The 15060-nt window shown below is 42.3% G+C and overlaps 1 protein-coding gene across 1 annotated transcript; it reads left to right on the top strand.

Annotated features, from left to right (window-relative positions):
* Positions 1–8798: 8798 nt before the first annotated feature.
* On the top strand, positions 8799–14769 carry LOC309356076 (vomeronasal type-2 receptor 26-like; the record flags this gene model as incomplete). The annotated part of the gene is made up of 6 exons (XM_081887256.1): positions 8799–9013; positions 10521–10812; positions 11692–12549; positions 12841–13068; positions 13527–13653; positions 13871–14769. 6 exons carry the CDS (start codon positions 8799–8801, stop codon positions 14767–14769), a joined length of 2619 nt encoding a protein of 872 aa, XP_081743382.1.
* Positions 14770–15060: the final 291 nt, after the last annotated feature.

Genomic DNA, 15060 nt, shown 5'->3' with positions numbered 1-15060 from the left:
TCAAAGGAAAAAGTATATGTTTCTTTAGAAACACACAATTTTTACATATATTGCAGATATATGTATAATGCAGTGTCATCTCCTTAATCTGAATGCAATAGTTAGTTCTCTATATCGAACCCATTCATACAGTACTATAGCACAATGTGGATTTTTCTATAGCCCCACCTGATACTACTGTGGCAACATTGGAAAACCAGAAATAAATGGATTCAACCAATCACATGTATTCTACCCATCTAACTTGCATTTTCCTTTCCCACTCAAGTGACAATCAGGTTAGAGACACCCAGGTTACCGTCTTCCTTCCTATCAGAAAATAACAACAGTTCATAATTTACGGTAGACAGGAAACAAGGCAAACATTACCAACATGATGATGTAGAAAAATGTGGGAAAACATCACTATAGTGACATTTTAAAAGGCCCCAGTATAAGGATTCCAAACTTCTCATTCTCACTCTGTTCTTTTTGTTTTATGGATTCAGCACAAAATATTTCTTATTGTACTGATTATTGCTATACTGTATCCTTTATGACTTAGGTAAGGCCCATTTCTGTGTGTAGTGAAAGCTGCAATCCTGGCTCTAGCAAGAAAGTGAAGGAGGGGAAGTCATTTTGCTGCTATGATTGCATCCCATGTCCTCAAGGGAAGATTTCAGACCAGAAAGGTAAGAAATGAATTATATAGAACTATCATTTATATTGCTTCAAAGAATTGTTATTGAATATACTGTTTATATTGCTTATGGTACAGTACCACTCCCAACAAAAATGGGAGCACCATAGCCACACCTTGGCTCCCCTAAAAAATAAGACTCAGTAGTATATTCCCAGGGGAGGAGTGGGCAATGACAGACTGGTCTACATGAGCCAATACTGAGAGGGAGTTTGCCACAAAATATTAGGTAGCTGCTCCCAAGGGTGCCTCACTTCACCCCCAATTCTTGCATCCTCCCTTACTCGGCAATATGTACTGTTCAGATTTTGTGAGAGAAAGTCAATAACTTTTCGTTTCAGACATGAATGATTGCTACAAATGCATGGAGCAAAGCTATCCAAACAAAGAACAGAATTTCTGTCTTCACAAGATTGTCATCTTCATGTCTTATGAAGAACCTTTGGGGATAGGCTTGGCCTGTTGCGCGATTTCCTTTGCTTTGACCACCGCTCTGGTGCTAGGGACATTTATGAAGCACCACAACACTCCCATTGTCAAAGCAAATAACAGGGACCTCACTTACACTCTCCTCACCTCCCTTCTACTCTGCTTCCTTTGTGTTTTGCTATTCATTGGACAGCCTAAGAAGGTGGTGTGTCTTCGACAGATTGCTTTTGGCATCATCTTCTCAGTGGCTGTTTCTTGTGTGCTGGCAAAAACCATCACTGTGGTTCTGGCTTTCATGGCCAACAAACCAGGATCAAGGATGCAGAAGTGGGTGGGGAAGAAGTTGGCCAACACCATTGTTTTCTCCTGCTCCTTTATTCAAGCAGCCATTTGTACTGTGTGGCTGGCTACCACTCCCCCTTTCCCAGACATTGACATGAAATCACTTACTGAAGAAATTGTACTAGAATGCAATGAAGGATCTGTACCTATGTTTTTTTGTGTCTTGGGCTACATGGGCTTGCTGGCCACTATCAGTTTCACTGTAGCTTTCCTGGCCAGGAAGTTACCTGACAGTTTCAATGAAGCCAAGTTCATCACTTTCAGCATGTTGGTCTTCTGCAGTGTTTGGGTGTCATTTATTCCAGCCTATCTGAGCTCGAAGGGAAAATACATGGTTGTTGTGGAGAGTTTTTCTATTTTAGCCTCCAGTGCTGGGCTGTTGGGTTGCATATTTTCCCCAAAATGTTACATTCTTTTGTTGAGGCCTGAGCTGAACAAGAGGGAACAGCTAACAAGAAGGGGTTACTGAAACATTTACATATCTGCATGTTTTGCTATAGTTTGCGTGCTGGATATTTTAATTTGTAAAAAAAAAAACACGGAATTGTAATGTGAGCTTCCCTTGTAGCTCCTACATAGATCTTCCTTATAGTTTTACAAGTGCTGCCTAGTTAGAAGAAAAGAGAATCATCTGTAGTGGAGAGGAATGGAACAAAATTTTGCTTAAAAGCAAACTGACTTGCAACGTATCTCATTTTGCCCTCTGGTTCCCCTTTAGCTACTCTCCTGTTCATATGTTTATAATTTGGTTTAGCTGTGGATATACAACGCCTCTTGGACGTTAGACTGTACATGAATGGCAGAACATCACCCTTTGGATTATAACCATAAAACATAACGTGATCACGCAAGGAAATAGGCAAGGGACATGTTTGCTCAAACTGGGGTATTTTTGTTTGATTGAATTTAACAGGTCTGCAGTAGATGACAATTGTGTGGAATGTTAAAGCGTGTTCTCCCTGAAATGAGAGCACGTGTTGCGGTTGGGAAATACAAGCCACCCTCCTGTTACTGGGCAGTTTTGGAAAGGCCGGATACCTTAAAGGGTTAATTTGGTTACTGGGAGTTTTGGATGTTGCCAATATCGGAGGAGGGATCAGAGGCTATAAATGCAGGACGCTTAACGCTGGGGCGTTCTCTTGGCTTCTGCACCGGATCACCCGCCCACCCTCCCTTTAATAGGTGGGGTTTTTCTGGTTCACTTGACCTTGCTATGCCTGTCATGGGGTCGTCCGCCTTGGTGCGGGGGCCTGGTAGGAATTTACCATTTGGCTGATTGGCTGGTGCCATTTGGGTTTCGCCTACTGCGTAGCCAATAGTCACAACTTGTACGGTTGGCGGTTAGGCATTGGTTAAATTGGTGGATGGAGGGGTAAGTGCCTACCCCTCCAATGGTGGTGCGGAAAGGGAATTCCATTAAAGGAATCCAGGGGCTTGCCATTCTTTTCGTCCCTGTCCCCGGAGTCGGACTTGGGCCGTGCAAGCCCCACAGGAACATGAGGGTGAGAGGTGAGGGACTGATACCCAGCTTCATTATCTCACCCAATACTTGTTTCCCACGCTGGCTTCTGCTGGAATCCGGAAGGCCAGCTCTGTCCCTGGGCAAGGACAGATAGTTATAACCAATGCCTAAGCAACCACTCACATATTTTGTATTTTAATAAAGTTGTGGCCAAAATTATGCCAAAAACCTTAAACAAAAATTGATGTGTGTCGTGTCATTTATTGGTGAGGGTGGCATTGTGGGACTCAACACGCAACTACTCATGATCTCAAATTTGTAATGATTTTCCCAGTTTGTTTTGATGCCATTTGGATTATTGCATAGAAAACTTATCATCTGCAGATTTGTCTCATTTGTCTTGGAAGACAACACTTTTTGCTTGGTAATCATTTTAATCTTTTCAATAAAGTTTATTGAAAGAAAAAACCTACTTGCAACAAATTGTGGATGTGCCCAGTTTGACAAGAGTGTTAGGTTGTGTTTCATCTACCCATTCCCTTAAGTCTCTACCTCTCAGGTGAGGATTAAGGCCTTCCTGCTTCACCCCTTCCCAGGGCCCCACAACTCGAGGGGTTGACCTCAAGGTGCTACCCAAACTGCCAATGAGTCCCACAGCACTGAATGCATGACTGGAGAGTATGCACTTCCCTATTAAAGTGATTAATTGTCCTCACTGAACCTTTGCTACCGGATAACTTCTCACACATACCTGCCAATGTAGCCCATCAAACACTTCAGTGGCAACCACTGCTAAAGACACCTCCTGCCAAATCAGTAGGGCTGTGCAACTGCTTCAGATGAATCCTGAATTCTAAATAGAATGAATTATGCTTTCCCAATGTAAGGACCAAAGTATGTCAATGTCAGGACGAAATATTTTGATTTCTAAATTTTAGAACAAAGTGCTTGGGATCCAAAAGCATGCAAGAGAAATAGCAAGCTACAGGAACAAGAATTAGAAAAAAACATAACCTGCAATATGGTAAATATATCGCTTGGCATAAGCAGCTTCCCATGTTCCCTAATACATTGTATTTCTGTGTGCATTTTTCATGAATAAATGCATAATAATAACTTCTGTTATTATTATTATTAATAATAATAATTTATACCCGCCCATCTGGCTGGGTTTCCCAAGCCACTCTGGGCGGCTTCCAACAAAACACTAAAATACAATAACCTATTAAACTTTAAAAGCTTCCCTAAACAGGGCTGCCTTCAGATGTCTTCTAAAAGTTTGGCAGTTATTTTCCTCTTTTATAGCCTTTCAGACCTTTCCCGTTGGTGGGGTCTGCGTTGCTCCCAGGAGGGAGGAAGGAGTAAATAGACACCAAGGGTTCGTTCAGAGAAAGAGTTTATTTCTGTGCTCCAGAGAGCAGAAAGGCACTGTGTGATCATTCACAGCAAGCACACTTAAAGAGCAGTTACATACAGTTTACATCCCCTTCAAGTTCCCCTTTCCCCCTCCCCAGGAACCCAGCCTCGTGGGTTTCTACATGTAAGTTGATATCCTTGAGCATGAACAGAGATTCCTGTTCCAGTACTCTTATGTTGGGGTAAGAAGGTCACTGAACTATAGGAGTACTCCTGGCACCATCCCCGGTCCCGGGAGCTGACAGGCTTGTCTTGCAAGGTCTGTGCGTCAGTGTGGTCAGGATATTTACAGCCTACAGGATAAGACCCAGATCTGCCATCCCATCTCCAGTTGGAACTGCCAAAGCCATCCATTCAGCCTTCCTGGACTGATAAAGGAGAAAGCTTTGTTTATACAGCTGGGGTTGTGTTATATAGCTCAAGCTAATGGATTTTAGCTAATGGACCCTTGAAGAAGGAATTTGGGAACTCTGATGCCCAGTTCGGGTGACCGAACAATCAAGTTTGGGTAACCTGTTCCTTCACTTTGACATCTGGTGGGAGGGCATTCCACAGGGCAGGTGCCACTACCGAGAAGGCCCTCTGCCTGGTTCCCTGTAACTTGGCTTCTCACAGCGAGGGAACCACCAGAAGACCCTCGGCGCTGGACCTCAGTGTCTGGGCAGAACGGTGGAGGTGGAGATGCTTCTTCAGGTATACTGGACTGAGGCCGTTTAGGCTTTAAAGGTCAACACCAACACTTTGAATTGTGCTCAGGAACGTACTGGGAGCCAGTGTAGGTCTTTTAAGACCGGTGTTATAGGGTCTCGGCGGCTGCTCCCAGTCACCAGTCTAGCTGCCGCATTCTAGATTAGTTGTAGTTTCCAGGTCACCTTCAAAGGTAGCCCCACGTAGAGTGCATTGCAGAAGTCCAAGCAAGAGATAACCAGAGCATGTACCACTCTGGTGAGACAGTCCAAGGGCAGGTAGGGTCTCAGCCTGCGTCCCAGGTGGAACTGATAAACAGCTGCCCTGGACACAGAATTGACCTGTGCTCCATGGACAGCTGTGAGTCCAGAATGACTCCCAGGCTGTGCACCTGGTCCTTCAGGGGCACAGTTACCCTATTCAGGACCAGGGAGTCCCCTACACCTGCCCACCTCCTGTCCCCCCAAAACAGTACTGTCTTGTCAGGATTCAACCTCAATCTGTTAGCTGCCATTCATCCTCCAACCGCCTCCAGACACTCACACAGGACATTCACCGCCTTCACTGGTTCCGATTTGAAAGAGAGGTAGAGCTGGGTATCATCTGCATACTGATGAACACCCAGCCCAAACCCCCTGATGATCTCTCCCAGAAGCTGCATGTAGATGTTGAAAAGCATGGGGGAGAGGACAGAACCCTGAGGCACCCCACAAGTGAGAGCCCAGGGGTCTGAACTCTCATCCCCCACCACCACTTTCTGAACACGGCTCAGGAGGAAGGAGCGGAACCACTGTAAAAACCCCAGCTCCCAACCCCTCTAGATGGTCCAGAAGGATGTTATGGTCGATAGTGTCAAAAGCCGCTGAGAGATCCCGCAGAACTAGGAAACAGTTCTCACCTTTGTCCCTAGCTCGCCAGAGATCATCGACCAGTGCGACCAAGGCAGTTTCAGTCCCATGATGAGGCCTGAATCCCGACTGGAAGGGATCCAAATGATCCACTTCTTCCAGGCGTGCCTGGAGTTGTTCAGCAACCACTTGCTCAATCCCCTTGCCCAAGAATGGAAGATTTGAGACTGGGCGATAGTTGGCCATATTGACAGCAGCTAAAGATGGTTTTTTAAGAAGCAGTTTGATAATCGCCTCTTTCAGCGGGTCTTGGAAGGCTCCCTCACAGAGAGAAGCATTCACCACCCTGTGAAGCCCATCACCCAGCCCTTCCTGGCTAGCTTTTATAAGCCAGGATGGGCAAGGATCAAGGAGACAGGTGGTTGGTTTCACTCGTCCAAGCATGCCTGTCCACATCCTCGGAGGTAACAGATTGGAATTGATCCCACGCAACTTGACTAAACAGGACACTCCCGCCTCGGCCCTGCTCAACAGGGTAGAGTCTGCTTCTTCCCGAATCTGAGCAACTTTATCTGCAAAAAACTTTGCAAAATCATTGCAGGAGATCATGAGGCCTGTACTGGGCCCTGATGTAGCAGGTAGTTCCGCTAAATTTCGAACCACCTGAAAAAGTCTCCTGCTGCTGTTTTCTGCAGATGCAATAGAGGCGGTGAAGAAAGTCTTCTTCGCTGTCACTACCACCACTTGGTAGGATTGACACTGAGCTCTAACCTGTGTCCAGTCAGCTTCAGAATGAGTTATTTGCCACCAGTGCTCTAGCCATGTCAGTGATTGTTTCATTGCCCTCAGATCCTTGGAAAACCATGGGGCTGTCCGGGCTCCATGCAATCGGAGAGGGCGCTTTGGAGCCAAACAGTCAATAGCCCTGGTTAAATCCACATTGCAGTGGGCAACCAGGGAATCAGCTGAAAAGGCCATCAACATGGGATAAAGCACCCCCTACCACTCTCTGGAAACCATTTGGATCCATTAAGTGGCAGGGGTGGACCATTCAAATCGATCCCACCTCCCTGGATAGGGTAAGGGTCACGGAGGAGTCAAATTGCACCAGGAAGTGATCTGACCATGGCACTTCTTTCGTTCCGCTTTTACTTAGTGTCAGATCACCAACATCCATAGAGGTAAATGTTCAGTTTCTGTTAATTGATTCTCATGAAAACTTAGAGATTCTGGCTTCACACAATTAACTCAAGGCAGTCTCAATTTACTCTTGGCAGAAAGCCAAGGTCTGCTTGACCTAGAACAGTGTTTCCCAACCTTGTGCCTCCAGCTGTTTTTGAACTACAACTCCCATCATCCCTGACTAGCAAGACCAGTGGCAAGGGATGATGGGAATTGTAGTCCAAAAACAGCTGGAGGCACAAGGTTGGGAAACACTGACCTAGAAACTACTTACTCTGATTGGTTAACGACCAGCACTCAACTCTGTTATCTAGGAATGCTAGCACAGTTTGTGTTAGGTAGGTGTGTTAGGAGTAGAAGTGCTGTGTATGGTTAAGAGAGAGAGAGAGAGAGAGAGAGAAAGGATTTATTTTGCTTTGTTTTGTATGCAGAAACTCTGCTGGTTTTATTTTTCCTTTTAATAAATCCTGTAAATAGTTATTCTGAGTCTAGCTGACCAGTCATTTCCACCTCAACTAGCTTCTTCGCTGTGCAGGAAAACTCTGCTACGTTTGGGCTAAAGCCATTAGAGCTATGCCTGACAAACACTTCAAAGTTCCAAGAGTAAACAACGGGTCCATATGCACGTTTGCAAATGTTATTTTGTTGGAGAACTATATTTCATGAAAATTAACCAAGGATGACAAAATTTCAGTTCACATATTGCTTTGAGAACTGCAAATTAGGTAGGCTAATATTAAAATTTCTCCTCCACCTCTACCCTCACAGTAAGGTGTCATCTCACACCATGTGTTGTTGTCTCTTTTCTCAACTAGCTCATTTTGATGTTCCCTTTATTTTTGCCCTACCCTCCTTGCTAATATATTTGTCCATGCCTTCTTGCTGCCTACTGGTGCACATAGTATCCCAAATTATCCAACTGAGTGAAATAGATATAGATATAGATAGACACACACACACACACACACACACACACACACACACTTTCTTTTGCTGATGTAGATCATTGTTCCATATTTCTGGGGCCCATTTCATTTTTTATGGATGGACATACAGTCCATGGGTCTGTGCTCTCTGGTTTCTGCATTAAAATGATAGGAAAATAGACAAAAATAGCATTTACATGTGTGTGTCCAAATACCCATTCTTTAAAGTATTTTGAAAAGTTTTTTAAAAGGCAGATAAATCCATTCGACCATTCAGGAAGTAAACAAAAAACAAACCCTAATGGAAAACTATCCTGTGAGCTGCTCATAAGATCAGAATTCCTTGGCAGAAAACTGAACAAAGGAAAACTTCTGCCCAGGTGTGACAAACATGATTTTCTGAAATCTTCTGTAATTCCACAGGGAAAACCTCAACCTTGACTTTGTAATTATTTTCCTTTGTTATTGTAGACTGTAATTAACTCTGACACATGTTAAACCACTTGCAATTATTAGTGCTGGAGACTGCAAAGGATGTTATCTATGTGCCATGTTAAAAAATATGTCTCAGGACCACTGCTATTTTTCTAAAAAAAGAGGTGCTGGAACTCACCCTGAACACCTCCCTTGTTCTTTTATAATGCCAACAGCGCCAATATGGTGAGTTTTGGCTGAAAAAAAGTCCTGTTCAGGAATAACAGTATTTATTCTTCAGGTTTCAGGTGTATTGCAAAGAGACGAGTATTCAGATCAGCCATTGAAATGATGGAGTTGTCAGTAGAAACATAATAAAGCAAGTCTAGTGAAGGTTTGTCGTTCCAATCAGGATGGAGACCTTTGTGATGTTGCTGCTGGCACAACTTCCTCACATATGCAAGGCTCACATTGTGAAGTGTCATGTTCATGATCCACACCCTCCGCTTCACAAGTATCACCAGTCAGGGGAGCTCATTCTTGGTGGCATAGCTTCTCACAACTTCATTGTCTCCAAAGAATTATCCTTCACTGAAGAACCCCCACCAGCATTGGTTGAAGAACTTATGTAAGGAATTTCCCTTCATTTTTTAAATCAGTCTAAGATCTGCATTTCATTATGATGACTTATGGGTTAGGACTGTGGAAAAAGCTTCAGGTCTGAGGAAGGTTGTTCCAGGGGCAGGGAGGAAGCTCCTTGTTTTCTAGAGAGAGAAAACACACACACACTATGGACCTAATTAGATATGCTGGGGATGTTTTGTGTCTTATTTCAACCAGGCACCTGTAACCAGCAATGCTTTTATCTCTGTCTCCTGCTATCTATGCAGGTGAATCAGATGGTCTTGCAAACCTGGTATATTATTTAAAAGCTAATTCCCAATTATACTACCATTTCAGTTGGAAGACCATAAGTAGGAGGTGAGAACAATAGATTAGTAGGAATCAATCTGGCCCCTGTGAGCACAGGGTGCTGGAAAAGATGGGCCTGTGGTCTGATTCAGAACTGCTTTTCTTAACCTGCTATACTTATGGGACATCCTGCTCATGATTCCCAGCTACTGGTTATATATCTATCATTATAAAAAGTCATTGATCACCCTATACTTCACCCTCTACTGTTTCTGATTTCATCTCACAGATGGCAAAATCTTGGGTTAAAGCCCAATTTCTGCTCCCCTCTTTCTTTAAAAATACAGCAGGTATTACTTTACTCATCTTTATTTATTCATTCATAATTTTGGTACCCTAATTGCCATCTTTCAAAATATCAAGGAAGAGTTGCTTGTTTTCAGATGTGCCTAAGAAAGTATTATGTAGAAATTGTTCACCTGAGAGTCGCCACTATCTTCCTTCAAATCTGATTCCTGATGATAAGCAAGCAAAAAAAAAAAAAAAAAAGCTCATTTTCTCCTTGTTTGGTGTGATTGCATTGTTTTCTATATTTCTGATTTGTTCAGAAGATCTTCATAAGGCACTCGGTACCAAAGACATTTAATTTAGAATAAGAATATAACTGGAATAAATGTATATTTGTTAGAGTTAAATACTAAATAGCACCTCTTATTGTGTTTAGATTATATGTTTTTATATAACACTTTAAATTTTGAAGGTCATTACCAAGAAAATTTCATTTCAAAGAAAAGTCAGGCTGTGCCATTTTTTTTTGTTTTCTTTCGTTATAAAAATGTTTATATACCACTGTGTCATTAAAATATACATCAAAGTAGGTTACAGCTATAAAACATAAAACTGTACAATAAAAGCTAGTATAAAGTTCTTAAGATGAAGTCTGATGCTGTTTAGTTCTGTCATCTCTGCACATATAGGTATAGGCAATATCATTTCCTGAAGATTATCTCTTTGGTAGCTTCACCTTTGTGTAGACCATGTTATGCAATGATTACATCAAGGAATGCATTGTGTTGACATCTGCATCTCTGGAGACAGTGGAAGAGTGTACAATGAAGAAAGAAGTTGTGTAAATACTGAAATACATAACAATATTTAAAGAAGCTTACACGTAACATAGTTGTATTTTTTAGAAGCTTAACAGAATGTAATTCTTGTTCTAGTGTAGTGCCGAAGCATTACCAACACATCCTAGCCTTGGCATTCGCAGTCAAGGAGATCAATGAAGACCTCCACCTCTTACCCAATGTTACCTTGGGCTTCCACATCTATGACAGCTATTTCAATGGAAAGTGGACCTATCATGCCACAATGCTCCTGATATCTACACTAAACAGATTTTCCCCCAACTACAAATGTGGCAGTCAGGATGACCTGATAGCAGTGATTGGTGGGTTGGACTCTCCAGTCTCTCTTCATGTGGCAACAATCTTGGATCAATATAAAATTCCACAGGTAGTGTGTGTGTGTGAAACATGCAGTTTTGAACATCTTTCATACCTGCTTTATCCTTCCAGATTCCATTTCATTGTTTATTGACATAAATGTGTAAAATGAAGGTAATGAGGTAGACGTGATCTTTTCTGTACCTTTCATGTCCAGATCAGGAGAAACAGCCATTAGGGTTTCTTTGTTTTTTGTTTGGTTGTTCATAAATGGGAATCCATAAAAGGCTGAGCTGAGATTCATGAAAATATTCTTCTGGATACTCGTGCAGATCAAACAAACAGATCTACATAATCTGGCCAAATTTTGATGAGTGAAATTCAGTGTTTTAATTCATTCTCCTTTTTGCCATCTGTTATACACATTATTGTGCTAGGAGAGGAGCCATATATGTATGTTGAAGTTCTTATTCTAGACTGGACCACATGTAGGAAGGTGACCCATTTTCAAAAGTATGTACAGTGGGACCTCAGGTTACAGACGCTTCAGGTTACATACGCTTCAGGTTACAGACTCTGCTAACCCAGAAATAGTACCTCGGGTTAAGAACTTTGCTTCAGGATGAGAACAGAAATTGTGCAGCAGCGGTGCGGCGGCAGCGCGAGGCCCCATTAGCTGGTTAAAGGTGTGAGACAAGGACTCCACAGTGCAGTTTTTCCCTCAGCCAGTTCTCCCCAGCTTCCTTCTGCAAGGTGGACACGCTAGCCACCATTTGATCAGTATAAGGCCCCTCTTTGTAGCATGAAAATAACAACATTCACTTGCTTGCCAGGTTGTTGTAATTTCTGCTTGAATAGTGTATGTGCTGAACTTTGGACATTTGTATTTCTCAATATTGTTGTTACTATTATCATCACACAACCTTCCATTCCATATCTCTCTCTTTAGTTAATATATGGTCCTGCTCCAGTGAGGCATGACAAAGCCTCAGGCCTTCTGTTCTACCAGCTGGTCCCTGAGGAAGCCCTTCAGTATGAAGGGATTCTCTCTTTGCTTCTGCATTTCAGGTGGACATGGATTGGGATAATTGTGATGGATAATGACAGTGGAGAAAGATTTCTGCAAAGTGTGCTTCCAATGTTGTCCCAGAGAGGCATCTGTTTTGCCTTCATAGAGAGATGCCCCATGTTATCCTTCGTCACTGAAATGGAAAGCATGATGGTAGATGGGGCAAGAGTACATGATAAAATCATGTACACTGCAACAAATGTATTTGTGGTTTCTGGAGAATCCTACACTTTAGTTTTTTTGAGATGGTTGCCATATTTGTCAAATCTAGATGTGTCTAAAAAACCTAAAGGCAAAGTATGGATAATGACAGCCCAGATGGAACTTGTATCATTTGTCTATCAGAGGACTTGGGAGACACAAATGCTGCATGGTGCTCTGTCCTTCACATTTCACTCCAATAATCTATCAGGATTTAAAACTTTCCTTGAGAGCAGAAGCCCTTCCAGCACGAAAGGTGACGGTTTTATCAGGCACTTCTGGGAACAGGCCTTTGACTGTATATTCCAAAATACCACTGTTGACGAGGTGCAAGGGAACATTTGCACAGGGGATGAAAAGCTGGAGAGCCTTCCTGGCACTTATTTTGAAATGGGCATGACTGGCCACAGCTACAGTATCTATAATGCTGTCTATGTCATGGCACATGCTCTACAAACTGTGTCTTCATCTCGACTTAAAAAGAGGGCAATGGTGGATAGAGGAAGATGGCCAGTTCAGACTCAAGATTTGTGGCAGGTAATGGGTTAATATTTTATCAAACCTTGTATTTTATCCTGTGTGTTAAGAAAGACCCCAAATAACCTTTTTCATCTTGGCATTTACATCTCCCTTCCTCTTACCATGAAATGGAAAATAGTTTTTTCTGCCTTTATCTGTGAAGACTGATGCAATTTTGTTGATCTGTCTTCCTCCACTCAAAACCCACCCATGCCATCATTGAACTGATGGTATTGAATTTAGTCTGAATGATCCCACTAAAGAATGTTCTAAACTCTTGCCTTTTCTTTTCTTTTCTTTCCATTCTAGCTGCATCATTTTCTGAGAAGCATTTCATTTAACAACAGTGCTGGGGACATGATTTCTTTTGACAAGAATGGGGTGCTTGTTGCTGGATTTGATATTATCAACTGGATTATTTTCTCCAACCAATCCTTTCAGGGGATGAAGGTTGGGACAGTGGATCCCCAGGGTTCTTCTGACCAACTATTCAATATCAATGAAGATGCTGTGACATGGCATACATGGTTTAACCAGGTAGAATCTAATTGTATGGAATTTAGATTGACTTCCAGGTTTGAATGAGCACTGACACTGTGTTCTGATATGTAAAATGATTTTTAGTGGACATTGAATGACTGCTCTAAAAGAGAGTGTTGTTAATTGAGAAGGTTAAAAAAACCCACAGAAATATATAAAATACTATATTAGATTATCTTCCAAAGGTTCTGCCCTTTTGATATTATTGACTGAGGAATTTAAATCAATTCCACCTTGCTGTGAAAAAATAACAACAGTGGATAATTTAAAAGAAAACAAGAAACAAGTCAACCATTACCAATATGATGGTGTAGAAAAATGTGGGAAAACATCACTATAGTAACATTAAAAAAGGCCCCAGTATAAGGATTCCAAGCTCCTCATTCTCACTCTGTTCTTTTTGATTTATGGATTCAGCACAAAATATTTCTTGTACTGTATCCTTCATGAATTAGGTGAGGCCTATTTCTGTGTGCAGTGAAAGCTGCAATCCTGGCTCTAGCAAGAAAGTGAAGGAGGGGAAGTCATTTTGCTGCTATGACTGCATCCCATGTCCTCAAGGGAAGATTTCAGACCAGAAAGGTAAGAAATGAATGACTCAGCAGTATTTTCCCAGGGGAGTAGTGGGCAATGATAGACTGGTCTACATGAGCCAATACTGAGAGGAAGTTTGCCACAAAATATTAGGTAGCTGCTCCCAAGGGTGCCTCACTTCACCCCCAATTCTTGCATCCTCCCTTACTCGGCAATATGTACTGTTCAGATTTTGTGAGAGAAAGTCAATAACTTTTCGTTTCAGACATGAATGATTGCTACAAATGCATGGAGCAAAGCTATCCAAACAAAGAACATAATTTCTGTCTTCACAAGATTGACATCTTCTTGTCTTATGAAGAACCTTTGGGGATAGGCTTAGCCTGTTGTGCTCTTACCTTTGCTTTGACCACCGCTCTGGTGCTAGGAACATTTATGAAGCACCACAACACTCCCATTGTCAAAGCAAATAACAGGGACCTCACTTACACTCTCCTCACTTCCCTTCTGCTCTGCTTCCTTTGTGTTTTGCTATTCATTGGAAAACCTAAGAAGGTGGTGTGTCTTCGACAGATTGCTTTTGGCATCATCTTCTCAGTGGCTGTTTCTTGTGTGCTGGCAAAAACCATCACTGTGGTTCTGGCTTTCATGGCCAACAAACCAGGATCAAGGATGCAGAAGTGGGTGGGGAAGAAGTTGGCCAACACCATTGTTTTCTCCTGCTCCTTTATTCAAGCAGCCATTTGTACTGTGTGGCTGGCTACCACTCCCCCTTTCCCAGACATTGACACAAAATCACTTACTGAAGAAATTGTACTAGAATGTAACGAAGGATCTGTACCTATGTTTTATTGTGTCTTGGGCTACATGGGCTTGCTGGCCACTATCAGTTTCACTGTAGCTTTCCTGGCCAGGAAGTTACCTGACAGTTTCAATGAAGCCAAGTTCATCACTTTCAGCATGTTGGTCTTCTGCAGTGTTTGGGTGTCATTTATTCCAGCTTATCTGAGCTCGAAGGGAAAATACATGGTTGCTGTGGAGAGTTTTTCTATTTTAGCCTCCAGTGCTGGGCTGTTGGGTTGCATATTTTCCCCAAAATGTTACATTCTTTTGTTGAGGCCTGAGCTGAACAAGAGGGAACAACTAATAAAAAGAGGTTATTGAAGCATTTAAGTATCTGCATGTTTGGCTATAGTTTGTGTGCTGGATATCTGGAACTGTTCTCCTACATAGCTCTTTGTCATAGTTTTATAATTCCTGTGTCTAGCATGATGGTGGTTGCTTGCACTAAGATGTTCCCCACATCCCAAAACTTCTTGTTTCCACTGAGAAGAAAAGTTTTTCCCCCAGAATATTTGAGGTTAATCTCTTGATCTCCCTATCTTCAAGGAAGACCATAATAAGCAAAACTTACATCTTTGCTATCATTAATCACCTCATAATAATCTGCCGACA

Source organism: Podarcis melisellensis (genome assembly GCF_964234715.1).
Source record: "Podarcis melisellensis genome assembly, chromosome: 13".
Classification (NCBI taxonomy): domain Eukaryota; kingdom Metazoa; phylum Chordata; class Lepidosauria; order Squamata; family Lacertidae; genus Podarcis; species Podarcis melisellensis.
Note: the sequence above shows the minus strand (reverse complement) of the source record. Positions and strands in the feature narration are given on the sequence as shown.